The sequence below is a fragment of the Ambystoma mexicanum genome, chromosome 2q (genome assembly GCF_040938575.1).
Source record: "Ambystoma mexicanum isolate Mex_15411 chromosome 2q, UKY_AmexF1_1, whole genome shotgun sequence".
Taxonomy (NCBI): domain Eukaryota; kingdom Metazoa; phylum Chordata; class Amphibia; order Caudata; family Ambystomatidae; genus Ambystoma; species Ambystoma mexicanum.
Window position 1 is genome coordinate 1,213,730,979 of NC_090924.1, and position 27,813 is coordinate 1,213,758,791.

The 27,813-nt window shown below is 47.6% G+C and overlaps 1 protein-coding gene across 2 annotated transcripts in view; it reads right to left on the reverse strand.

Moving 5' to 3' along the window:
* ANKMY2 (ankyrin repeat and MYND domain containing 2) overlaps window positions 1–27,813 on the reverse strand; it is a 422,909-nt gene that overhangs the window by 77,543 nt on the left and 317,553 nt on the right. For both annotated transcript variants that reach the window (XM_069648608.1, XM_069648609.1), the window contains one exon: window positions 25,269–25,410. In XM_069648608.1, the coding sequence (XP_069504709.1) occupies window positions 25,269–25,410 (142 nt within the window). The remainder of the gene's footprint in view (window positions 1–25,268; window positions 25,411–27,813) is intronic.

The window sequence follows — 27,813 nt, forward strand, 5'->3', positions numbered from 1 at the left end:
GTGAAATAAAAGTACTTTAAAAGGAAATAGCAAAACTGTACAATTTGTAAAGTATAGATTTATATCACGAATTGTGATGTGCTGTGTTGTGAGTTGATGTGTGTTGATTTCCGGGTTCTGCGTCATGTCACATATGTGATGACTGGACGCGTTTGGCTATGCTGCCTAATAACGTGTTGGAGATAGGTGGAGAATATTACTAGGTTTGGTGATGTCAGCCTCAGGGGCGGAGATATGATTTAGTGCTGCCAGGGCAGTCCACCATTTTTGCCTTGAAGCAACAAATCAGATTATCACATATGGCCGCGCTCTGCTGCCTGATTTTGCATGTGCACAAAAGAGGAAACCTACGGGAAGATGCATTGGAAACGTTTGTACGATCAATCAACGTATGCTTAAAAACACATGCCCGAACCCTGTGGACAATAATATTTCTGAGCGCACTATTCCTTTAAGGTAAGAGTATGATGTGGTGTGCAATGTATATTAAGGGGGAGGACTTCAGACTTGTCTATATTACTTTTGTAGCCCGCTGCTTTAGAAAACCTTGAAATAATGTCCAGTAAATGCTGGGCACTTGGGTTTTTAAAAATAGAACAACATCATCAGCATATGCTGCAGTTTGAATATGGAGATGTTCATATTGGATTCCCAAAATTGTTATCATTTTGTCCAATAGCTTCCAAAAAGAGTTCAAGTGCTAAGATAAAAAGAATTGGAGAGAGAGGGCATCCCTGACATGTCCCTCTGGATAAGGGGAAGAAAGAGGACAATTGTCCATTCACAAAGATTGCAGTTTTGGGATTAGAGTAAAGGACACTAATCATTGAAAGAAAAGGGGGACCAAAGTCATGCCACTTAAGAGCTTCGAACAAAAAATCCCATTCAACTCTATCGAAAGCTTTTTCTGCATCTAGCGCAACCGCGCCGTGGGGATCATTCAAGTTTATGATCTCTAGAAAGAGTCTAGTGTTGGAGGAGGACACTGTGCCTTTCACATATCCAACTTGATCTTGCTTGACAAGATTGGGCAAAAAAGGGAGGAGTCTATTGGCTAAGATCTGAGATGAAATGAGAATAGAGTTCAGTAATAAATTGGAAAAGTAGGCAAAATCAGTAGGGCAACCATCCGGTCCTGGGGCTTTAACTTTAAGATTTTTGATAGCTAGCAATCAAATTGGAGCATTAAGTGATTGAAGATCTGTCTGGGGGTAAGAGTCACAGGATATATTGTGTAAATCGTTAACAAAGGTATTGTAAGGAGGGGCTTCAGGGGGTATACGGATTAGAATACAATTTTGAGAAAGCTTGGACAATTTCTTTGTATGAATATTTTCTGTTCCTGAAATGATCTTTAATAACAACAATCTTAGTTTTTTCCTTTTTAAGTTTCAGGAATGATGCCAAAGATTTACTGTTTTACTGGAGAATTGATAGATCTTAACTTAATATTTGAGCAGGTTGGCACAAGAGTATTGCGTAATGATTTTGTTATATTGAAATCTTAACTTCAGAATATCTTTGAGAACAGAAGAAGTGTTGGTAAGGGCAAATTGGGTTTCCACAGGCTTAAGCTGTCTGAGAATGGAGTCCGATTCCCGTTTGAGTTTTTTTCTTTTTGTGTGCCACAAATAATATGACTTCTAAGAACCGCCTTATAGCAGTCCCAATTGTTAGTGGTAGATGTGTCTTGATTCTTATTCTCAGCAAAATAATAATTATGTTGTTGTGCAATAAAAGGTGCAACAAGATTCATCAGTATATTAGTATTGAATCTCCATATTTTTGAATGGCAAGAGTTTATTGGGGATGCAATTAGTTTATTGGGGATGCAATTTGGATGTATACTGGGCACGATCAGAGATTGTAATGGATTCTATCTGAGCAGTAAAAAAAGAGATTAACCATGGAATTGGGAATAAAAATATAATTGTAGCGCTCACCTGATTCTCGCAGAGGCGCCGGTCTTGACTGGGCGACTACCGTATCTTCAAAGGTGATGTGTAGCACCCGGTTGGCTCTTTGGGCTGGACCTCAGTGCACTGTATGCCTGACTTCAAGAGTAAGATGTCTGCAGACAGAAAATATGGGATTAATGAACTGGAGTTATTGGGGGTGTCCCTATCTCTTCCCTTTTTGCTCTCCTGTAGACCCCAAAAGGTCAACGCTCTCACCTTAGGTAAGTGAATGCCGAGCTCTCCATCTGCCTCGGGGCAGGGTGCTGTAATCAGTTTCTTCACTGGATCGGTAGCGCAGGCCTCTTGACTTCAGAGGACTGCTGTCCGTCGTTTACTGCACGAACGGTAAGTTTCGAGTAATTCTATTGTCTTTAAAGTCTTTAGCAATGATGTCTCTTATTTTGCAGGTTCCGGCGATGGCGGATGACGGGCTGAAGTGAGTTGAAGATGGAGTCCGTATGATGAATAGAAGCGCCTGGAAGCACGTAAGTAAGCGCTTGTTGCCTGCTTCACGATGCGCTCTAACTGTCTTTTATTTTGCAGGTACGAGTTCGGAGCGGCTGCAGGGTGCCGGAATACCCACTGGGGTTGATGTGGAAAGGAGTAATGGCACGTGAGTATTAAAGTTCCCCAATGTCTTTAAACGCACCTTGTTTTGTCTTTCAGATGCAGGATGCAGCGCCGAAGGCCTCCGGAGAGTGCGAAGAGTCGGTAAGCTTTTGTCTTTCAGATGCCGGAATGCAGTGTGAAGACCTACGGAGCGCACGAAGAGTAGGTAAGCCTTTGTCTTTCAGATGCCGGAATGCTAACCTGTTCTTTCTTGTCTTTATAGGTGTTGCTGAAGACTGGATTCAGGATGGTAAGCCTTTTTCCTTAGGCCCAGGATCCGATGCAGAAGACACGATGAGCGTTCTGCTGCAGAGGATGCAGAATAACGCAAAGCAAGATTCATCCACCGGGTGTGGTTTAAATAGCCTCCTGTAGTGCTTAGGTGTCTCCTTCCACAGCCACGCCTAGGTAAGAAAAGAGTTCCTGCTTTCCAGAAGAGTTCCAGTGTTCTGAATCTAGGGAGTGGCTCCTGCCCCACCCAACAGGAAAAGTAGTTCCAAACAGAAGAGGATCAGAGGCTCAGCTGGCAGGCAAGTAAGCAGCATGGTCTGCTGCAGGTAAGTCCACCCAAGCATTATGAGCCCGGCGCTTCCAGCGCTGGGACTGGACACATTTATGAGCCTGGTGCCACTGGCGCCAGGACTGGGTCCAAAAGGTCCCAATTGGGACTGGTTGGCCCTCGGAACCTGGGTTATGGATCTGCTTCCAAGGGAGTTGGGAAAACCCTGACTTTTTGGAAGCAGAGATCATGACAATAATCAAGTCGCGAGAAGGAATTGTGGGGTGTGGAGTAAAAGGTGAATTCGGAGTCAGTAGGATGAGTAATACGCCATGCATCACTAAGGCGTAATTCTGATACAAAAATTGGTGAATTGCGTCTGAGAGGTAGTGTTGATGTACCACACACTATACTTCCTATGCAGGAAGTGGTCCATAACCTTGTTACAGTTTCCACATGCAATCAGATTCTGGGGGTTACATTGAAGCACATGATTTCTAGGTTGCCATCAAAAGTTAGGGTTTGGAGATGTTGAGCCATAAATGTTGAAAATAGTGCATTCTTTAGAGTCTATTAATATCTTGAGAAGAGCCCATCTTCCCAAGTTATCAGATTCATTGGATAGCACTTTGCATTTTAGAGCCTTATTAATAAGTGTAATAACTCCATATTTTTTTAACCATTTGCAGCACTAGAGAAGACCTGACCCACCCAGTGTCGCTTAAGTTTGGTTGCCTCTTCATTTGAGAGAGGCGACTCCTGAATGCAGGCAATTGAGTGTTAATTTATTAAGGTAAGATAACACTTTTTGTCTCTTGATCCGATTATGTAATCCTTTAACATTACAAGAGACTATGTTAAGTGGCACAAGTATGGAGGATGAAACCGTATATTATAGGAGGCATGTAAAAGGAAGTATTTATAAATGCAGCAAATCATATGATACAAACTGAATAAAACAAAAGGAGCATGCTAACAGAGCATGTAGATGTACCCAGCATAACGGATGGAGACATCAAGGGAACAAAACATAAGGGAGTGGGTGGGATGAACAGTGAAAACATGGAGGTTGGTAAAAGTGAAACATATCCAAGAACTATAAGTAGAACTGTGGCTAACAGGAACCAGCCACACTGATCCATGTTACAGGAGAAATGCACTGGGGGAGAAGAGCTGTGAGAAAAAAGGGCTCACCAAATCCCTGTTCCAGTGGAGGAAACCGTAAATCAAAGAAAAAAGACAAGTAGCCCATGCGAGGTATTAATTTCATTCACGTGATGGGGTTTGATGTATCATTCCTTTTATGAGACTGCATATACCGTCTTAAGTCTGCCGAATTCTGGAAGGGCGGGGTCTGCCCATTTAGGGTAACTTTGGATGGCTGGGTGGATAATATCATATCTGACATTCAAGTGCCGATGGGCTGGTCTAAAGGTCATGAGTTCTTTCCTTCTTGCCGCAGTTGCTTTGGAGACATCTTGTGTAATGTAAATGTTTTTTAATTCCCGATGTCAGATATTTAACTTGCTTGACCTTTTCCATAACGAGAGTGATCGGGGTAAAATCCAAGAGGGCTAGTACAAGGGTCCTGGGTGAGTCGATGGAGCTTCGAGGTGACTTGGTGGGACCAATTCGAAGTGCTCTTTAAAATGTTGAGCTGCACAGATGCCGGTAGGTTAAGAATTTGAGGTAGAAACACATACAAGAAACAGTAGGGTTATCATTTTCAATTCCTTCTGGAAGGCCAACAATGCGTAAATTGTTCCTCCGATTCCTATTTTCAAGATTCTCAGCCTGCTGTTGTAGAGCAGCAACTGTAATTTCCGGATTGGTGACATTATTAGAGACATCTTCTGCATTACCAACTTGCCTTTCCACCTCATTTATTCGAGCTTCAAAGATGGAACATTTGTTGTTTAGTTGCTGTAATTTAGCATTTGTGTCTTCCATAAAGGATTTAAGAGCCCTTATATCTGATAAAATGGTTTGCAGGATGGGGTCAACCGTGTCTTCTTTAGGTATAGGAGACTCACTCTTCTGCCTCTTGAAGGTAGTAGGGGGACGATGAGGATGTCTCTTATCTGTCCCTTTTTAGAAGCCATACTACACAAAAGAATATGTAAAAGCATTAGAAATCTGTGTTTTTCTCTTTCTTCTTCCCCCAGAGCCGGCAAGAAAATGTCAAGCATCCAAAGGCAAACCCACGGAGTGGTCTTTGAGCGCAACCAAGTAATTAGTTTGCTTGAGGCAAAAATTAGAAGGACCAAGTGCTTTATGAGGTGGGATAGGAGAGAAAAAAACACTAGTATCCCTCAAAAAGCAGTTAACTGACAGTTCAGCCCTTCAACAAGGGGAAGAATTTGACAGAAAAGCCTCAAAAGTAACTTAATATCCTAAAGAAAATTGAGCAATTGTTGATATCGGAGGTTTAGTCATAGGGAGAACCAGTGTTATGAGGGAAACTTGTTACCCAGATGTGAGGTGTACTTCACACGTCGCAGTGCCCGCACAGCTGGCAGAAGACGGCAGCAGCTTCCGATACGGGATGACACGGCTTCTGGCCCAGCCCACCGGAGGCTTCACAGGAGGAAAATTCAGCCAAGATGGAGCTGTTGCAGAGGGAGCTCTGGACTTTCAAAAGGCTTAGCAGAAGATAGCGGGCCGCTGAGGAAGCAAAATATAGGGTAAAATGAGGGAAATTAAAGTATCAGTGCTCCACTGGAGCGGAGCGCCAAAGCTAGGCAACCATTCCTATCGGCACCAAGCCACGCCTCCCTCCTCATACTGTCTTAACCATTGTCTATTGTCCTCTACTTCCCCTTAATCCTCTTGCCAGGGTCTATTGTCAGCTAGACATTCCCTAGGTGCCATATCACGTATTTTGCCTAAGGAATACAAGGAGTACCATGTCTTCCATAAAAAACAAGCGGAACACCTGCCACCACATAGTTTTTTTTTAACTTCTTTTTATTGGTTTTACAACATAAAAGGAATGGGAGAGAACAGACAAAACAGAAACAAAAGTCACCCTCCCATTTTCCTTTCCCCCTTCCTCCCCCCCTCCCTCTCCCCAAAGGCTGCCGCAGTATGTTCGTGGTCCGTTGCCGCCTCGGGGCCGGCGCCGGCCGTTGTCAAGTTCGTAGCGGAGGGGCCGGTCTCCCGGTGGCCTCCCTCCTTTCCCTGGGAGTTTCCCTTGGTCCTGTCCTTGCATGTGTTTGCTGGTCTTTCCCAGTTGGATTTGCACTGTTCAGAGTCCGCGCTGGTCACGACCTCGTCTCTTTCTTCCCGTTAGTTCTCTTCCTCTGAATTATGTAGTGCCCCCCGACGTGGGCGGTTCAATTTCATCGTTTCCTGAGTCGCCTGGATCGCTATTGTCAGTCGTATCATCCTCGCCTCCGCTGCCAAACAGGTCTTGCACCAGGGAGTTCCATGCTTGTAGTCTGGCTCCGCTGTCGCTCTCTCCCCTTTGTGTAGCTCTCGCCCAGACTGCCGTCTCTGCTATTGCCCATTTTTGTAGGTCGGCCCACCATCCTTCCTTCGAGGGGCCTTCGCTCTTGTTCCATGCCATCGCTATGCGGCGTTTCGCTAGTATTGTCATTAAATCCTTCATTTTTGCCACGTGTGTCATCTGCCGGTGCCCCCTTGGGAACAGGCCCAATAGGTATGTTGCTGGCGTTCTTGCTGGCATCCGTATGTCTGCTGTCAACGCCTTTTCTCTCACCGTGTTCCAGAAGTCTGCTATTTGCGGGCACGACCAGAACATGTGCACCATGTCGGCCTGTTCGTCTCCGCACCGCGGGCAGCTCCGGGTTTGTCCTTCTCCCATCTTTGACATTCTCTTGGGAGTTAGATATGCTCTATGTACTATGTATATCTGCAGTTGTCTGAACCTGGCGTTTCTGGACACCTTTTTTGTGTACATGAGGACTTTGTTCCATTCCTCGTCTTCGAAGCGTTGTTGCAGTTCCTCTTCCCACTTCATCCGTGCTGTTAGTGTCTTTTTGTTGGTGTGTCCCAGTATTTGCTCATAGAGTCTGGACACCGTATGACCTCCTTCGGATATATCGTACCATGCCTCTAGTACCCCTTCGGTGTCCTCAGGCTCTGGCATAGTGCTCCACCTCTTCTTTATTGTCCGAACTAGGCTATTGTGCAGGATGAATTGGCCCCTGTGTACATCTTGTTCGTCCATCAGGGTCTGGAATTCAGCCCACTGTCCGTCACGCCACAGGTCCCCAATTTGGGCCACACCTTTGTCTTCCCATTGTGCCCTGTACGTGGTCAGGCTGGCCACTCGGGTGTCCACCAGCCCCGCCAGTGGGATATGTCTTGAGCAGGGGTCTCGTATGCCCTGTGTCTTCCAGGCTCTTTTCCATAGTGTTCGGCCTAGTTGGGCTATTTTGGGTAGGTCTTTGGCTTGGGCGGCATTGACCCATAATAATTCTCTCAGGTAATACCTCCGGAGTGTTGGCCCAATAATTATTGCATCTATTGAGGTCTCCTCGCCCAGCCATCGCACCACAAATTGGAGTTGTGCTGCCAAATAGTAATATTCAAAATCTTGGAGTTTGATGCCCCCCCACTCATAGCTTCTCTGTAGTGTGCTTAGTGCCACCCTGTTTCGCCCCCCTCCCCATAGGAAGGTTCTCGCCATAGTGTGTAGGCGCTTGAAGAAGGGCCTTGGTATGTTGTATGGGATGTTCGTGAAGTAATATAAGAGTCGGGGTAGGACTGTCATTTTTACTAGTGCCGCCCGGCCTATCATGCCCAACGGTAGCGTCTGCTAGAATTTCATAGCCTTTTCAATTTTGTCTAAAGCTACTTGTGTGTTACCTGCGTGTGTTTCCATGGTGTCGTGATAGATGTCCACTCCCAGGTATTTGAAGGTGTTCGGGGCCCATGTGATGCCCAGAGGCGGTAATTGATCTGACGGCACTGCGCGTAGGCCTGCCAGGGGAAACAGCAAGGATTTTACTCTGTTGACCACTATTCCAGATAACCTACCAAACGCGCGCAGCGCCTCTAGTAAGTCCTGCAGGTGGGTGCGTGGGTTCTGTATGTAAAGGAGTATATCGTCTGCGTATATGGATATCTGGTGTGTTTCCCCGTCTATCTCTATGCCCGTGTCTTTGTAATCCGTTCTTAGGAATACTGCGAACGGCTCCAGGGCCAGGATATATAACATTGGGGACAGGGGGCATCCCTGTTTTGTGCCTCGCTCTATGCCCCATTCCCTAGAAACTTGTCTACCCGTCTTGACTCTCGGGTCTTTGTATAGTAGTTCTATCCATCTTGTAAACCCTTGTCCAATCCCATAGTGGGTGAGCGTTCCCAGGAGCCAGTCCCATCCCACCGAATCGAATGCTTTGATTGCATCCAGTGAGGCTACAGCACACTCCCCTCCCTCCTGGTTTGTCCTTTCTATAACATAGTGGAGTCTGCGCAGGTTCCAGGACGTGTTCCGTTCTGGCACGTACCCTGTCTGGTCCGTGTGGATCAGGGTGGGTAGCACTCTTTTCAGGCGGTTGGCTAGTGCCGCCGTCAGGATCTTGGAGTCCTGGTTTATTAGGGAAATCGGTCTGTAGGAACCGCATTCAAGGGGGGGCTTGTCTGGTTTAAGGATCGGGATTATTATAGATTCTGACATACTACTCGGGAGTCTTCCTTTCTCGTATGCTTCTTCTAGTGTTTCTAGCAGTCTCGGGACTATGTCATTTTTATATTGTTTGTAAAATTCCCCCGGGAGCCCATCTGGCCCCGGAGATTTCCCTGTCGGGAGCTGGGCGATTACCTCCGTTAGTTCCTCTACAGTGAGAGGGGCGTCTAATATTTGGGCCTGCTCCTCCGTCAATTGTGGGAGTCTAATTTCCGCGAGGGCTTCCTTCAGGTCCCCCTCCTCTGCCTCCTGGACCCTGGAGTATAAGTCCTCGTAAAACTGCGAGAACACCTCGTTTATTCCCTCTTGGGATCTTATCACCTCTCCCTTTCTGTTCTGAATTTCATTAATTGGCTCCCGCTTAGTCTCCTGCTTGGTTAGCCAGGCCAGGAGTCTGCTAGGCTTGTCCCCCTCAGCATGTAGTTTCTGTATATATTTCCCATAGTCTAGCCGTCCCAATCTTTCCCAGGTCTCCACGCACTGTTGTCGCAGGGTGGTGAGGTTCTCTTGTTCCGCCCCCTTCTCCCCGCTTGTCTCTCAGCCTTCTCGATTCTCCTTTCTAACTCATCTAGTTGTGCTAGGGTTTCTCGTCTGAGACCTCCCATTTTCCCCATCGCCTCCCCTCTGACTACCACCTTGAAGGCCTCCCAGACCGTTCCTGTGCTTTCCACACTACCCTCATTATGTTCAAAATAATCTTCTATTACGCTTTGGATGTGTTCCTGGAAGCCCGCGTCCAATAATGCCTCTGCCCTCAATCTCCATGTTGGTATAGGGGCTCTCCTGTGTGTGTGCGCCCATGTGATCGTCTGGGGGGCGTGGTCAGATAGGGTTCGCGCGTGTATGTGTGCCTCAGTGAATTCCCCCAGTGTCTCCTTGCCCGTAAACAGGTAGTCTATCCGTGTGAATGTCTTGTGTGGGGCACTATAATGCGTGTATCCCCTCTCTTCCCCATGTACCTTCCTCCAGACGTCCCCGAGCCCGAGCCGGTCCAGTATCTGTTGTAGTGCTCTCGCTGGCGGCGCCGCTCTCTTGTGCTTATTGTCCGACCTGTCCAGCCGGGGGTCCAGTGTGCAATTATGGTCGCCTGCCCAAATCATCGTTGCATTCCTGTACGGGGCCAGCCGGGGCGGGAGCGTCCTGAAGAAGGCTGTAGCGTTGTGGTTAGGGGCATAGGTGTTCACGAGGCATATCTCCCGATTTTCTAGCATCCCATGGACTACCAGGATTCTCCCTTCCGCGTCTTTCTCTTGGTTGATGAGCTGGAATGGGACGCCCGGGGCGACCCAGGTTATGACTCCTCTAGCGTAGTTGGAGTATGTTGCACTATACATCTGGCCTCCCCATTTTTTCTTTATTTTGGCCTGTTTTTCCGCCGTCAGGTGCGTCTCTTGCAACAGTGCAATGTGGGTCCTTGTTTTGTTCAACCAGGTATAAATCCTTAGCCTCTTGACATATGCGTTCATCCCCCTGACATTCCACGTGACAATTCTTAAGACATCTTGGTCCTTGTGGGGACTAGCGCTTGCGGCCTGTTCTTTCCCATGGGCTCGCTCAGTGTCTTATTCTCTCGGTGTATTCCTGCCGGGGATCTGTGTCCCTTCTTCTGGCTGTTGAGTTTTGAATCGTCCGTTCGTTTTCTCTCTCGGGTCGTTTCTCTCTCTGTTGGCCGCTCTTTGTTGTGGGCGGTCTTGCCTCGTGCTTTCCGCCAGCTTTTTGTTTGTGGGTACTGTCCCCTGAATTTGTTTTCCTTGCCGATTCTTTGTGTGTGACAACTGTTAGTTCCTCTTCCGCTCTCCTCCTTTCTTTGCGGGCTTTGCCTTAACTTCCCAACTGTTATAACTGTTAACCCAAATAACGTCAACAAACGCCCAGCCTCCCCTCCTCTGCTCGGGCTCCACCGCTTTCCAGGTGCCGCTTTTTCCTCCTCGGCCTTGCCTGTCGCGGCGTAGTGTCTTGAAACTGACACTATAAACATTGTTTTTACTGGGGCTTCTCTGTGGGTCTTGGCGGTTCCCCTTCCCCGAGTCTTGTGCTCCCTTTGTAAGTCTCTTTACTGTGGGCTTTTCAACTTGGAGGCTGTCGGTTGCTCCTTTTCGTTACTTCCCGGTAGGGCATCTCTACCGTCTTGTTCTTGCTCCTGTAGCGTTGGGTGTACTTGTCGTGCCCGGTTCTAGTCTCTATTTTGCCGGGGGTGGTTTCTGTTTCGCTCGTTCCTCTCTGCCGACTGTGGAATCCCACGCTGGTCCATCCACTCCTGGGCGTCGGTCGTTGTCTCGAAGATCTGTGTTTTTCCGTCATGCAGTATTTTTAGTTTGGCTGGATACAGCAGCATGAATTTCACCCCTGCCGCTCGAAGGCGCTCTTTGGTCTGCCAGAACTGGGCTCTCTGCTTTTGCACAAGTACCGTATAGTCTGGATATATCGTTATCCTGGCCCCGTTCCTTGTGATGTTCCCTCCTTCTCTCGAGAAAGTCAGGATTTTTTCCCTGTCCTTAAAGTTCATAATTTTTGCGATCATTGGTCTTGGTGGTGCTCCTGGGCGCGGTCTTCTAGTCAGCGCCCGGTGTGCCCTTTCTACCACGAAGCCTTGGGATAGGGTCTCTGCTCCCACTTCTTGGATCAGGAGGTTCTCTATGTAGTTCGTGGGGTCCCTTCCTTCCTCCCCCTCTGGCAGCCCCACTATTCGTACGTTGTTGCGCCGAGCCCTGCCTTCTGCGTCTTCAGCTCTGCGTTCTAGTATATTAATTCTTTCCAGTGCTTCCGACATTTGTGTTCGCGAGGCGGACACTTCCACTGAGTTGCTCTGTGCTTGTTGTTCCACTGTTGTCATCCTTTCCGCCAGGTTTCTCGTATCTTGTCTAAGGAGTCCCACATCTACCATCACTGCGTCCAACTTGCCTTCTATCGACGTCTTTTACGCCCCTATGGCTTCCAGTATGCTGCTTTCCACTTGCCTGATCTCTCCTTGCGTGGCGTATGACTCCGGCGTGTCTTTCTCCCCAGCCTCTGGCTGCTGGTCGTCGTTCTTCCGGGTGAATGTCTCCATGACTGTTTGTCTCCCTCTGCCGCTTTTAGGCTTGTCTGGCATGTTAGTACCCACTGCTCTTGGCCTGTAGTTGGGCCCTGTTCAGTCAGGTTTCGTTTGTGCTTCAGTGGGTCCTTGCTCAATTCTCACACTCGCTTCCACTCTTTCCTGCGTGTGTTGCCTTTTTAATAAGCGATTTCTCTCTGTGTCTTTACCCTCGTTGTCCGTTTGCCGTGTCTCTCTCCGGTGTTCTCTTCCCTCTCGCTTTTGGGTGGTTGGAGTCTGTGCCTTGCGTGAGGCGGCTCATCCCCCAGTTTCTGCCTGTGTGGGGGGGGTCTGGTTGTGCTGGATGGATTTGTGGTTCGTAGTGACTGTTACGTTCTCTCCCCCGCTTGCTGGTTATCTGTGAGGCAGCTGGTTGGGGTGGTGTCCGGGTCTATGTGTAATTCTTTTGCTCTCCTCGTTACGACGGCGGCTACCTTCTTCTCTTATGTCGTCTCTGTTAGGTCTCGGCTCTCCTGACCTGCCCCGCGGTCTGTCTCTTGTTCCCTGGGCCTGGTTCCTGTGTCTCGGCGTTACCTCCCTTCTCGGGATCTCCCGCTGCTTTGCCGGCTCTTCGCTGCTGCTAGTCACCTCTGCGTCGGCAGGGAAGGGCTCTTCTTCGGTCCGATCTGTGGGCCGCTTCCTGTCCGTGGGTCTCGACGCCTTCTTCCTTCCCAGTTTGGTGTCGCGCTGTTTCTGTAGTGCTGTCTCGGGCTTCTCTTCCTGTTGCTGCCGTCGGTGCCTTGTCTCGCTGCCGGTCGGGTGATGCTCCGATCCTGCTTGGGCTGGGCGTTGATCTGCTGTCTCCCTCGGTTCCGCTCCGGACTGGCAGGTAAGGGCTCTTCTTCAGCGATCCGGTCTGTGGGCCGCCTCGTATTCTTCACTGCTTCTCCTATCGGGTTCCGCTGCTGCTACGCACCTCCGCGTTGGCAGGGGAGGGTTCTTCTGGGTCTAGTCCGTGGGCCGCCTCTCGTTCTCCGCTGTCTCTCCTCTCGAGGTCCCTCGTTGCACTGCTGGGTCTCCGTCGTTGCTGCTCACTTCCGTGTCGGCCAGGAGAGGCTCTTCTGTGGTCCGGCCTATGGATCGCTCTTCGTTCTCCGTTTCCTCTCGTTGTGGGATCCCTCGTTGCTCTGCTGCTGCTCACCTCCGCTTCGGCGTGAGGGAATCTGCCTCGGTTCGGTCTGTGGGCCGCTTTCGATCCGTTCTGCCTCGCCTTCCGGGTTCTCCGGTTATTCTGCTGGGCCTCCGCTGCTTCTACACTCCTCCGCGTCAGGGGAGGGCTCTCTTGGTCCGGTCCACGGGTCGTCTCCCAGTCTCCGCCGCCTCGTCTCTCGGGGTCCCACGTCGCTCCGTTGGCTCTCCGCCGTTGACGCTCACCTCCGCTCTTCTGAGGCTCGGTCTATGGGTCGCCCCTCGCTTCCGCTGCCTCACCGCTCAGGTTCTTTCGTTGTTCCGCTAGGCCTCCGCTGCTGCTGCTCGTCTCCGCATCGGCTGGGGAAAGCTGTTCTCCAGCCCCGGTCCGTGGGCCGCTTCCTGTTCTTGAGCCGCGCCGTCTTCACCTTCTCTGGGTCGTGTCGCGCGGCTATCTCCGCAGTTGGCGTCTCGGATTTTTGCCACTCTGGTGGTACTTCGGTCCTGCCTGCGCTGGATGTTGATCGGCTATCTCGCCCGGTTCTACTCCTTCCCTTCGGCCTTCTTCGTGTGTTGAGACGCGGGTCTCTTTTTCAGCGTTGCGCGCCCGCCATTTTGTTGGTGTTGCCGCGCGTCTCTCCCTCTTCTCGTTTTCGCTCTTCTGGCCTCCGTTTTTCCTCGGGTCTTCTCCCGTGTGTGCCTTGGGTCTTCCGACGCCTTTTCCTGGCGTTTGTTCGGGTTTTTTTGTCCTAATATACGCCTTTCTCAGGATCTTTGGTCGGATCTGGTGGGAGCCTCTCGGAGTCTGCTCACTCTCGCATGGCCGCCAAAACCTGCCACCACATAGTTCTTATGATTGTCCTATTGATTTCTTAGACAATGCCCAAATACCAGTGGGTATGGTATATTCCCTAACCAAACAAGAAGACCTCATCTTGAAAGACTATATTGATACTGCCATTCAGAACGGCTTCATCCATGGATCGTCTTCCCCAGCTGCCACTCCATTGTTCATTGTTCTTCCAGTCCATTGTTCTTTGTCCCTAAACGTGAATACGATCTTAAACCATGTATTGACTACCGTCAAATTTACCAGATCACCATAAAGAAACCATATCCTATTCCACTTATCTCAGTTATCCTAGACCAACTCCATAATGCTGTCTTGTTTACTAAATTTGACTTGTGCGGGTCCTATAACTTAGTCCGCATGAGAGGGGGAGATGAATGGAAAACAGCCTTTTGGACTTGTTACGGCCTTTAAAGAATATCTAGTAATGCCTTTCTGCCTATGTAATGTGACAGCCCCCTTCCAACGTTTTATGAATGAGATATTCCAAGACATCTTAGATATATATGTGGTCATATATTTAGATGATATGCGCATCTTCTCTTCTTTATATCAAGAACACGTGAAACACGTCAAGAACTCCTGGGCAGGTTACGGCTTCATTCCCTCTACGCCAAGTTAGAAAAAGGAATATTTCATACCCACAAGGTTGGGTTTTTGGGGTTCTTTCAGCACAAGGTATTCACAGGAGTACTAACAAAGTAAATGAAGTGCTGGGCTGGCCGGCTCCCTCCACCCTGAAAAAATTGCAAGCATTTCTTGGTTTCTCCAACTTCTACAGGCGGTTTATCAGAGACTTCTCAACCATAGCAGCGCCATTTACACGACTCACTAGTCCGTTGGTTTCATATGTTTGATCTTCTGAAAGACAAACTGAATTTGAAACTTTGAAAGAAACCTTTGTATTCGCACCCACTCTGCAATACCCAAATCCTGATATTTCTTTCTTCGTAGAAGCGGATGCTTCTTCCGTTGCATTGGGGTGGTGCTTTCACAAAAATGCCCAACAACTGGTCAAATGCATCCAGTAGCATATCACCCCTGCAAGTTTAACGCCGCTGAACAACACTATACTGTTAGAGAAAGAACTACTGGTCATAAACGACTTTCCGAGTCTGGAGAAACTATTTGCTGGGTGGAACTTACCATGTTACTGTTTTTACAGACCATTTAAATATGTGCGGTCTGGCTTCCCTGAAATGCAAAAACAGTAGACAAATACAGTGACATCTTTTCTTTTCTGCCTTTGACTTGCACTATCAAGGAGCCAAGGTGGGGAGTCGTTACCTGTCACCCCTGACTACATGTTACAAAAGGAGCACATTATCTGTATCTGCACAGCACCAAACACCTTAGTTTCTGATATTTGCTCCTGGGTGCTGTAAGAAAGGTATGGTATCAAACAGAACAGTAAGACAGACTTCAATTGGGTTAAAAAAAACAACAATGTAATCCAAAATCTAAAGATGGGAGCAAGCTACGACCATCAAATAATAATAACGCAGTCCTAGTCGAGTCTGTCAAAATAAAAGGGCCTATACTAATAAACCTATTGACAATTCTTACTTCTAAATACAAATAGTGTGGGAAACAATGTTATGCAAAGAAAAGTGTTCAAGAAATGATAGGTCAGGATATTGAAGCCGTTGGCTTCCCTTCCCCACATTTTCAGCACAGGAAAGGCTGCACGCTCTAGCTTAGCACACTCGTAGGCTTCTCTAGAACGAGGATGCAGTTCAAAACCTCAAAATCAGGACCTCTGTGCCAAAGTCTCTTTGCCATTCAAAGTCTCTTATTTCAGAGAGCCTGATGCAACATGAAAAACATTAAAGTTCCTTTCTTCTCAGGATTTCACAGGTACAACTTTTTGGGTGATTTTTGATTCACCCCCCTCGGGCTCCCTCCACCAGGGTCCTATCATATGGCTGGGAGGTTGTTGAGTGGCCAATCCCCATCTCTTGCAAGGTTGCTGCCCTTTTTCCAAGTAAAACAAACACAATTCAGGAATCTCGCAGGGGGTTAGAATTGGGTACTCCACTCTAAGTAAAGAAGAAATTACTTACTGTAATGATCTTTCTATGGATTTTTCTCCAGCAGATTCCTCATCTTGATGGATATCTATCAAGATGAGGAATCTGCGGGAGAAAGGCAATCCATTGAAAATAAGTGTTTTGCAGGGGATAGCATTGCTGTTGGATGGAGACACATGTGTCTTACTTTTGGTGCAGTTACAATATGAGGTGCAGTCTGGATCCCCATGATATTACTTCCCCAGTTAGAAAAGAGGCTTCCAGGATGTTCTGAGTTCCTCCTAAACCTTTTCTTTCCCCCCATTCTGGTTTAGGAAATACTGGCAACTCGCTGCATTTTCAGGCTGAGTGAATAATGCGTTATGAGAAACATAGTCCCGAACATTCCATTTGGTGGTCTTGGAGTCATCCCTGGGATGTTTCTGCCTGCTGACCTCCAACCCTGGTTTCGCATGCGATCCCCCGCCTCCCATTCCCAATACTCCAAAAAATGGGAGTTTCAACCATTGGGGTTGATTTTTCATGAGACATTGGAGGGACAAATGGCTCATTACTAGCACCTCGATTCGGACCATGGGGAAAGTGAAACAACCCATGAGACCCACTATAAGGGTAATATTACGCTTTCCTTGCCCGCCCCCTTGAGTCTCCCCTTCCATGTGGCTTTGTTACCCCCCCCCCATACAAACTAGGGTGTGAATCCCTGAAGTGATCTGCAAGACTGTTTCTTTTACCCTCACCTGCCCCCAACCAGGCATACAGCATCATGGTTGTCCTATTTCCGTGCAAGGTATGTCCAGAATAATACAATGTAGGAAACAGTTAACTATTTCTCATCTGTGTGTAATGCACCTTTACACTTCCCTGACATATTCAGTTATGGCACCACCCAAAGTACATAGTTTCTCAGTCTCATTATTTTGTAACTTGGTTATTTCTACTGAGCCTTGTTCGTTTATTTATTGTGCGCGCCGGACCCAGAGGTATCAGGGCGCAGGTGAAAAGAGGGTTTACAGCTTAGTTACAGAAGTTACAAGTTACAAAGCAAAAGGTAAAAACAACTTTCTTTGGCGCAACAGGATGAGGGTAAGACAGTATAGTACATGTACAATGGCATGCATATGTAGACAACATGTCATCTTTTAGCTGACATTTACATATTGGCAAATCCATTTCAGAAGTACATTACATGCAGGCAGGGCTAGGTTGGTACGTTAGGAGAATGTGGGTTACATATCATATTTCAATGAGCCATTTAATTCTATTCTTTCTGAATTTGTTAAACGTTTGGTCGGATCTAAGTGTGTGATGTATGGAGTTCCATAATTGAGATGCCCTAACTGGGAAGCTGGACCCTCCAATAGTGGTCAGTTTAAATCTGGGTACTAGAAGACAGCTGGGGCTGACTGTTCTTGTCGGTCTAATTGAGTTGTTTCTGATAAATCGTTCTGTTAGATAGCGAGGGGCTTTGTTGTTTAAGTATTTGTGGATGTGGGAGGCCGATTTGAGGTTAATTTTTTCTTGGGTGGAGAGCCATTTGTGTTTCCGTCTTATGTCAGATATGTGTACTCTTCTAGGAATACTTAGGGTAGCCCTAAGCGCATTATTTTGGAGCACTTGTATTCTCTGTTGATGGTTTGTTTGCCCCTATGTAGAGGGCATTACAATAATCAAGTTTTGATAGGATGAGGGCTCTGGATAGGATTAAACAACTGTCAACTGATAGGAATTGTTTTCCAGCTTGTATTAATTTACATGTGTAGGCCGTAGATGAGGCCAGTGAGTTTACCCGTTTGGTAAGGGATAAGGTTTAGTCGAGGTAAAAACCTAGGGTTTTTACTTCTCTGGCGACCTTGATAGTATTCCCATCAATAATGAATGCCTAGTAATTTGGGTTGAGTTTTGAGATACGAGCTGCGGTGCCCAGGATGATGAGCTGTTTTGTCATCATTCAGACATAGGCCATGGTTGGCCATCCATGCCTGAACGATGCTATAGACTGTTTACCAAAGCCAGATCTTCCCCATAATCCCCAGTAAGTGGTAGGAGAATCTGGGTATCGTCTGCGTAGTTGGTATAGGTCATGGGTGCACAACATACGGCCCGCGGGCCAGTTGCGGCCCGCCATGCTCTTTTGTCCGGCCCGCGAGGCACAAAGACGTTCCTAATGGAGGGCGGCCCGCAGCCGCCCTCCATTAGGAAAGCCTTTGTTGTCTTCCGGGCCGGACAAAACACTGGCCCTCATTGGCTCACGCACACACGCACCACGTCGCTCCTACGAGCCGCGTAGTGCGTGTGTGCTGCACCAATGGAGGGCCAGCACTACGGCTGGCGTGGTCCATAAGGCTTGATGCCGGAAGGCATTTCAGCCTTGGACCAGGCCAGCCGTAGTACGATTCCAGCGTTCCAGCTTACCTGCCTTCCAGCACGTCTCCGGTAAGTGCTCTGTTTGTGTTTGCGTGTCGGGTTTGTTTTGCTTTATGTTTGTGTGTGTATGTTGAGATGCGGGGGTGGGGGAGGGTGTCGGATGTGTATGAATGGTTGTATTTGAATGTATTTTGTGTGTATGTTGAGATGCGGGGGTGGGGGGGGTGTCGGATGTGTATGAATGTTTGTATTTGAATGTATTTTGTGTGTGTATGTTGAGATGCGGGGGTGGGGGGGTGTGTCGGATGTGTATGAATGTTTGTATTTGAATGTATTTTCTGTGTATTTTGAGATGCGGGGGGGGGGTTGGATGTGTATGAATGTATTTTGTGTGTATGTTGAGATGCGGGGGTGGGGGGGTGTGTCGGATGTGTATGAATGTTTGTATTTGTATTTTGTGTGTATGTTGAGGTGGGGGGTGTGTCGGATGTGTATGAATGTTTGTATTTGAATGTATTTTGAGTGTATGTTGAGATGCGGGGGTGGGGGGTGTGTCGGATGTGTATGAATGTTTGTATTTGAATGTATTTTGTGTGTATGTTGAGATGCGGGGTGGGGGGGTGTGTCGGATGTGTATGAATGTTTGTATTTGAATGTATTTTGTGTGTATGTTGAGATGCGGGGGGGGTGTGTCGGATGTGTATGAATGTTTCTATTTGAATGTATTTTGTGTGTATGTTGAGATGCGGGTTGAATGCATTTTGTGTGTATGTCGAGATGCGGGGGTGGGGGGGTGTCGGATGTGTATGAATGTTTGTATTTGAATGTATTTTGTGTGTGTATGTCGAGATGCGGGGGTGGGGGGGTGTGTCGGATGTGTATGAATGTTTGTATTTGAATGTATTTTGTGTGTATGTTGAGATGCGGGGGTGGGGGGTGTGTCGGATGTGTATGAATGTTTGTATTTGAATGTATTTTGTGTGTATGTTGAGATGCGGGGGTGGGGGGGTGTGTCGGATGTGTATGAATGTTTGTATTTGAATGTATTTTGTGTGTATGTTGAGATGTGGGGGTGGGGGGTTGTGTCGGCTGTGTATGAATGTTTGTATTTGAATGTATTTTGTGCGTATGTTGAGATGCGGGGGTGTGGGGGGGTGTCGGATGTGTATGAATGTTTGGATTTTAATGTTTTTTGTGTGTATGTTGAGATGCGGGGGTGGGGGTGTTGTCGGATCTGTATGACTATTTTGATTTGAATGTTTTTTGTGTGCTGAGTTGGGGGGTGGGGGTTCGGGTCTGTATGGGTGCTTGTTTGTGTGTGTGCTGAGTTGGGGGGTGGGGGGTTCGGGTCTGTATGGGTGCATGCTTGAGAGTGTGTGTGCTGAGTTGGGGGTGGGGGGTTTGGAGTTTGTTTGGTGGGGGATTCGGGTCTGTATGGGTGCATGTTTGTGTGTGTGCCGAGTTCGGGGGTGGGGGGTTCGGGTCTGTATGGGTGCATGCTTGAGAGAGTGTGTGCTGAGTTGGGGGGGTGGGGTTTTGGAGTTGGGGGTTTGGAGTTTGGTTGGTGGGGGATTCGGGTCTGTATGGGTGCATGTTTGTGTGTGTGCTGAGTTGGGGGTGGGGGTTCGGGTCTGTATTGGTGCTGGTTTGTGTGTGCTGATTTGGGGGGTGGGGGTGAGGGGGACATGGGGCATAGTGTTTGGTTGGGTGTAAGGGGGCCATGGGGCATAGTGTTTGGTTGGGTGTAAGGGGGCCATGGGGCATAGTGTTTGGTTGGGGGTGAGGGGGACATGGGGCATAGTGTTTGGTTGGGGGTGAGGGGGACATGGGGCATAGTGTTTGGTTGGGGGTGAGGGGGACATGGGGCTTAGTGTTTGGTTGGGGGTGAGTGACATGGGGTATAGTGTTTGGTTGGGGTGAGGGGGCCATGGGGCATAGTGTTTGGTTGGGGGTGATGGGTCATGGGGCATAGTGTTGCACTCCAAGAGTGAACCCAATAATAAAGCTAAAACAGGCACAGTTAGGAGATGTTCATCTCTGGCTTTTTGAGGAAACCTGACTCAACGAAGGCCATACTCCTCTTGGGCAACCCAAATAGCAAACTGTAGCAGTCCAAAATAACAGCATGTCCAATCTAGGGTCAATAAAATATATATAAGTTAATTAAACAGGCGAGATACAATAACTAAATGGAAATAAATTATAACAATGGAAAATGTGTAGTACAAAATGTAAGTTTGAAATGCAAATAAAAATCGTTACCCCTCAAAAACATTCTTTTTCCATGTGTTTAGTACAACTTGGGGGTTTAAAAAGCCTCCTGCCCCGCCCCCGCCTACCGCCCCGCCCACATTTACTTTTCGGCCCACTATAGCCCTCATGTAAGGTACTTTCGGCCCTCTGTCAAAATCAGTTGTGCACCCCTGGTATAGGTGATACCCAGATTGTCAAGATCGTCAAAGAGTGGCTTGGTGAAGATATTGTAGAGTGTTGGCGAGACGCATCATCCCTGGGGCACTCCACAAGTAATAGGTATCGGGTCTGCTGCCGCCGAAGGGGAGAACTCCCTCATAGTCCTGTCACTAAGGAAAGACTGTATCCAGGCTATAGCTTCCTTTGAGAAGTGGGCCGCTGAGTCTAAGTGATTACACAGGACTTTATGGTCCACCAAGTCAAAGGCAGCTGAGAGGTCTAGTAGGAGGAGAAGTGTTCATTTTCCCTAATCTCTAAGTGAATCTATTTCTATTCGCGCCTGGGAGGAGGTTCACCTCAGGGAAGTTCTGAATTTGGGTGTATGCTACCTTATCTAGGATTTTTAAAAAGGAATGGCACCGTGGTGATGGGCCTGTAGTTTGTGGGTATGTTGGGGTCCAGTGTTTGTTTTTTCAGAAGAGGGAGTACCCAAGATTCCTTTAGGTTGCGCGGGATGGTGCCAGTAGAGAAGGAGGCGTTGATAAGTTTGGTGATGAAGGAGGCTACATCTCTAGCAGCGTCCTTGATCAGTTGTGCTGGGCAATGGTCACCTTTGCAATGAATTGTTTTCTCTACCTTGATCACTGAGACCTTAGAGAAGTTAAATTGGGTAAATTCTTTGGGTTTAGACTTCGGTATTTTGTTCAGGGGAATTTGGGTTTGAGCTGATAGTGAAGCTTTCTTTAGAGCTATTTTAATTTGGAGGTTGGCCACTTTGTTGGTTAGTGCCAACTGAATATCAGTACACCAGGTTTTATCTTTAATAGAGTCATCCTTTGCTGCAATTGGGGTTTCCAATTCTTTTAGAACAGAGAAGAGCTCCTTCATGCTACAGTTGGCTTGGGTAATCCTGTTTTACGTTTGTTTGGCCAAGATGATATCCTTTTTGTATTGCGTTGAAATACTTATTAGATTGGTTTTATTTTCTGCAGTGGGATGTAGATTCCATGCTGTTCCATGTCGCAATTTCTTTTCTGTAATCTTAGGTTTTTTAGGTGGGGTGCAAAACCAAGAGTTGAGATGCTTTTTCGGTTTGCTGTTCCTAAGTTTTAGCGGAGCAATGCTGTCGAAAGAAGTGGTCATAGCATTATTAAATTCCTCCACTAGTGAGCCTGGGTCAGTATGGTCTGGTAAGGAGTTGAGATTAGGTAGGATATGGGGAAGGATATTGTCAGCTGTGATATTTTTCTTGTTTCTAGTTAGTGTAGGTAAGGTGAGGGGAGGTATTGGTGCAGTAGGTCTTTTAGTATTGAGAGTGAAGGAGATTAGGTGGTGGTCAGTCCATATTTGTGGGGAGATGGATGTAATGGAGAGGTTGCAGTTGTGACTGGCAATCCAATCTAGCGTTCTCCCTTTGGTATGGGTGGACGTATTCACTTTCTGCGTGAAACCTAATTCCGTCAGGATGTTAGCTACAGAGGTAGCCTGCTGATCATTAATATCATCGTACTCTAGGTTAAAATCTCCTAGCACTAGGGTTTGTGAGGAGTTTTTTTTAGCTTCTCTGAGATAAGAGTAGTAATATCTTCATTAAAAGGTACTGATCGGGTCTGTAGAGGAGATGGATGTTTAATGTTTGGGAGTTGGCGGTAGGTAGTTTAATAGAAAGTGACTTGCAGGATTTTACGTTTGGTGTCGAGGTGATTCTCATGGAAAGATTAGTTTTGGCGATGATCGCTATTCCTCCACCTCGTGAATCTAGTCTGTCAGCTCCAAGGATGGTGTAGTTGTCTGGGACGGCTAACGTTAATTGATTGATTGATATTTTATTTCTATCGCGCTTGTACACAAGCGTTTCAGAGCGCGACAAGGCAAGGGAGGGGAGGGGAGGGGAACAAGGGAGAACAAAAACAGCGATCTTACTAGGCCCAGTGACATTGATAACACGCAAGTGCATGGGAGAGGGGGAGGGGAAAAGTGCATGGGAGAGGGGGAGGGGAAAAGTGCATGGGAGAGGGGGAGAGGAAAGGTGCATGGGGGAGGGGAAAAGTGCATGGGGGAGGGGGAGAGGTGGAAAGTGCGAAGCAGAGGTGAAACAGATAAATAACAATAAATAATAAAGGCAACAAACAGTGGTAATGCAGCCAGCAATTTGCAAGTGCTAGGTTTAAGACAGCAGACAGGGTAGGTCTGATAAGTGCAGGAAGAAAAGGGGGGATGTATGGGTACAGATACAGACCCTAGTGCAAGGGGTGGCCCGGAGGCAGTGCGGGAGAGTGGCAGGATGAGCAGGTACCTGGGCCCAAAAGACAGAGGGTCGCCAGGTGCACGGTGCCAAGAGAGAACAGATCAGCAGGGGAGAGGGGGAGCAAAGGCAGAAGAAAAGAGGAAGGTCTTGAGGTGCTTCCGGAACCGGAGATGGTTCTCCTCAAGTTTTAGAGTGGAAAGGAGGCTGTCCCAGACGGAGGCCCCAGCCGAAGACAGATCTACCCTCAGCTTGTTTCTTAGAAAAACGACTGACCCCGAGTGGGTTGGAGATAGAGGAGCGAAGAGCTCGAGAGGGGAGGTATTTGCGGAGGGATAGCTGAAGGTATTTTGGACCAAGGCCCCAGAAAGCCTTGTGGTTTTTAGTGCTGGGCCTGCTGCTTCGCGGAGCCAGGATTCCGTGATGGCGATGAAGTCAAGGTAATTTTCCAGGATAGTGTCTGCTATGTCTGTAGCATGGGCGACTAAGGATCTAGCATTGATTAATGCGCCTTTGAGGTCAGGTTCTAGCTGTGGCGTGGGGCGCAAGTTAGCGGTGGCAGGTCGGTTGGTGGTGGTCTTGTTTCTTTTAGAGTGGGGCTTGGGGCTAGGAAGAAGGGTGGTTTCCAATGGGGGAGGTAGTTTGGGTCGAAGGTGATCTAGGTTAATATTATATTTATTGATGGGTTCGAATATTTTGGGTAATCGTGCACGGAGTCTGTAGTTTCTCTGTGCTATGTTGCATGGGGATTTGAAGATAAGTTGCATAGGAGAGGCTCCTACGTCCTCTGGGGGCAGTATGGAGGGCATGGTGATATAGACAGTCGTAATAAGTAGAGATGTCAGGTTAACGATTGTGGCCAGATTTACTGGGGTTGGCAAATAAAAGTACATGGTGTTTGAGGCAAGTAGAGCAGAGAGCATGCTAGTCCAGTCAAACTAAAGCATACTATTAAATGCAGCAATCAAATAGTGGACAACATAAAGCCAAATGCAGCAATCAAATATTGGGCAGCATAGGACTAAATGCAGCAATCAAATATTGGGCAGCATAGGGCTAAGTGCAGCAAACAGATAGTGGACAACATAGGGCTAAATGCAGCAATCAACTATTGGGCAGCAAAGGGCTGGAAGCAGCAATCAAGTATTAGGCAATGTAAGGCTAAATACAGCAATCAAATATTGGGCAACATGGGGCTCAATGCAGCAATCAAATATTGGGCAACATGATGCTCGATGCAGCAATCAAATAGTGGTCACTATGGCTGGGTACAGTAAGCGGATGGGGAACCACCTAGGGAAGGAACAATCAGCGTAAACAGTTAGAGAAAGGGCACAAGGTATATAGATGAAGGCATGTCTGTACCGCCTGGTAGAGGAGTTTAGTTCGGAGCAGTACACAGTTAATAATGCTTACGTGAGCAATGGACCGGCAAGCACAGGCAAGAGTATGGACAGAACGCTGTTAGGGCAGAATAGAGTAGGGCTGGCTGCTATAATATGAGAACGTGAAGTGGGTTACAGTAATAGGTTATGTTGCAGGTATTTACAGTACCTACATCAGGTAGGTAGGTACCTGTGAATAGATGCAAGTTCATGAGGTAGAGTTAAAGTAGAGGAAGCGCCTTGCGTCGATCCGCGGCGAACAATGGCAAACAGGGCGGTGGCCTTATATTGGCCTTAGGTGGCCGCCGGCCTCCACCTGCCGGCAGATGTTTGGCCTTAAAGAGCAGGCAAACAGGCGTTGCTTAGCGACAATGAAGACGCCCAGCCTCGCTTTCAGGCCGCATCACGCCCGACATTTTGTTTTTCCCAATGTTGGCACGTGCGGTCCTGGGGCCAGGGAGGGCTGCAGGAGGCTCGGATGAGCACTGAGTGGCCTGCAGGATGGTCCTCTGGTGAGGCAGAGGCAGGGGCAGATAAATTGTGCTTTTTAGCCCTGAGATGGACTGATGCGCCGCCGCGTTGCAGGGGGGGGGTTTCAGGGCTGGTAAGGAGTCGATCCGCAGGTCCTCGTGGCGACGTCCTGGTCTGTGGTGGGGGGCTCCAGCCCTCTCCATGCCGATGGGGCCTTAACCCGGCTTCCATTTCTATAGGTACTTGTAAAAGAATACATTCTCTATGGGAATACTGCTTAATGGTGCAACAATTGGATAGTCCAGTGGGAGCGAGAGGTTCATGGTGGAGCCCCGCTGACAACACTACATTTGCAGAGATATAAATTTGGCCATCCCTAACAGTAGACCCTACCCTGGTCGAACTCACTGCTGATATCACACCTTACAAAGATGTCCCATGCGTAAGCTGAAAGACTATTGAGTTATATCAATGATCACTCAAGCAACTGTGCCGTCTATTTACAATTCTCTATACAAACCATTAACACACGGTTAGAGGTCAATCCCAATCTAGAGTAGATTTCTATTTTAACACCACACCAACCTTGTTTCTGCAAATGCTCCTGTTGTTGACGCATTTTAGCAGCTTCAGCCTCTTGTGCCTCTCGAACAGCCTTGAGATTTTTACAGACTTTTTTATGAGTAAACCAGTGTGCCTTCTGGCAATCCTGGTCACAATAAATCACCTGTGAATTACAACAAAAGAACCAAACTATTAATTTCTGAGCAAGAGGAACTGGCAAAGGCATTTATATGAAATGTTGAAGGCAACCAGTCACATACAGCAAAGCACATAACATTAAATAATGCTGATGGGTCTGATGGAAGTGACACAGCATTTGACATCAACAGAACTCATTGTTAATGGTCAATTATTGCTATATAGAAGTCAAGATTTTGATATACCAGGAGCTGTGAAAAAAATATGGAAAAACCTATGATGATAGCTAGCATCAGTCAAGGCCAGCAAGCATTTCTATTTGGGTGATGCGAGGCAGAGCATGATACATGAAAAACAAAGTAGATGTTTGATGCAGATAAAGAAAACATTTTTACATCTCCCATGGCGCAGCTTTATTTAGTGGTAGCCGCTACAATATCTTGATTGATCCTACAATCTGGTGAAATTTTAGTATCATTTTGTTCAACATACATCAGGAAAAGGAAGGGCACATGATTCTGCCCCTTTCTGGCTTGAACAGAAATAGGGACTGAAAGCTGCACTGGTATTTGGTTTAAATGTAAACACTGACGAATCCTCGGATGTCGTCTCTTCTCCCCTAGGGGGGAGCCTCTTCCCACAAGGTCACGTATGTGAGGCCACTACCCGATAGTCCCCCTGGGAGGATATCAGTGGGAGGATATCATGGGGAGGGATCCACCCCTGTGGGACTAGGGATGACTCTTCAGAGAAAATGTGGTATGTCCATAACACATCTCCAAACTCCCTCATCCTCATCACCGGGGCACAGTACACTAGTCCCCCACACTTCCATGTACTTGTGTAGAGTCGATAGTCCAACCCTTGTAACCACAGCACCGGATACCCACTCACCCTGCCTACCCCATCCTCGACCTCTGTGCCCAATACACCTACGTATCGGTGTAGAGTAGAAGGTTCCACTTCCTTGGTAAGTATCGAGACAAGAAAGAATAGGAACTGCCTACAGAGAACATCCTTGATAAGTACTGGAATGAGGGAGAGGTGCAGAACAGTACCGATTGTCCGGTGGAACCAAGCTGAGCAGTCTAGTGTTTCCCAGAGCCAATAAGAAATAGAGGAGGGGAAAACCATGGGGGGTGGGAGGGACAGAAGAGAGAGAAGGAGAAAGAGAAAAGGAGAAGAGAGAGAGCGGGGGAAAGAGGGAGAGAGAGAGAGAGAGAGAGAAAGAGAGAGAGAGAAAAAGAGAAAGAGAGAAAAAGAAAGAGAGAAAGAGAAAGACCAGATCAGATTCTGGAGACCGCTGGAGTGCACGTTTAGGGGAACAAAGCCGCAAGCAGGAGGTGTCCTGCACCCAAAAGCCAAAAGGGGAAGCATCACAAGGATCCTCTTCCTCGTTAGTGTCTGGCAGGGTAGTGAACTAGACTGGTGGACTCCAGCATAAGAAAGCATACGGTTCTGGGACCCACAGCTGAGAAAGCTAATAACAGGGGTCTAGGACCCACAACCAAAGAAGCAATATACAGGGGTCTAGCAACCTTGGCAGTCCCTGGCAGGAGAGTACACCAGGGCGGTCTGTGAAACTATGGGAAGGAAACCATTGAGAGAAGGGTTGGGAACCCAAGGCCGCCCCAGTAGGAGAGTATAACAGGGCTGCCTATTAAGTCAGGAGAAGGGAATCATTCCCCCCTGGCATTGTGAACATTGTAATAAACCAGAGAGAAGCCAAGAGAAGGGAGTACATCTCTTGCCATTGTGAAAAGCCCAAGAAAGACCTGGCTAAGGGAGGGATTTTCCCCAAGCATTGGGAACAGCATTGTGAAAGCCAGGAGAAGGAAGTCATTCAGCCTGGCACTGTGAAAGTGACTTTTCAATATAGAAGCTAGCTCCTCACTGTTTCAGTGCGTTTTAAGGTGTGTTTTACTATATTTCTCAATCTGTTTTAAACGACTTAATTTGAAGTGTTTCACAGTTGCAACACACTAAACAGAGATTGTAACAATCAAATACTTTAATTGTAATGCCGGGGAGCTTTTGGATAAGGGGCTTTACTACAGTGCTGTATGGAACTTGTTGAGCTTCAGACAATGTTTATACAGCATCCAATTCCAACAGGCTTACGCAAGCTTGAACGGGGCACAGCCATTCGTTTTTGTGTTCGAAAATGCATCTGTTATAAGGCAGCAATTTCTATACTAGTCCACAAGCTATTTTTCTACTGAATACCATGAGCAGAGCACAGATGCACACATCAGCTCCCGTAATGTACATATCAATGCATTCCAAACAATGCTGTGGGCCCAGTTGAGCACAAAGCATCCTTTTCTGGGACTGCTTCCGCCATCTGGTCTGGTGGGAGAGTGGGAGGGAAAGGGAGAGCGAGAAACAAGCCTGGGAAATGTTTGAGTCTCGCACACCTGTTTTCCCT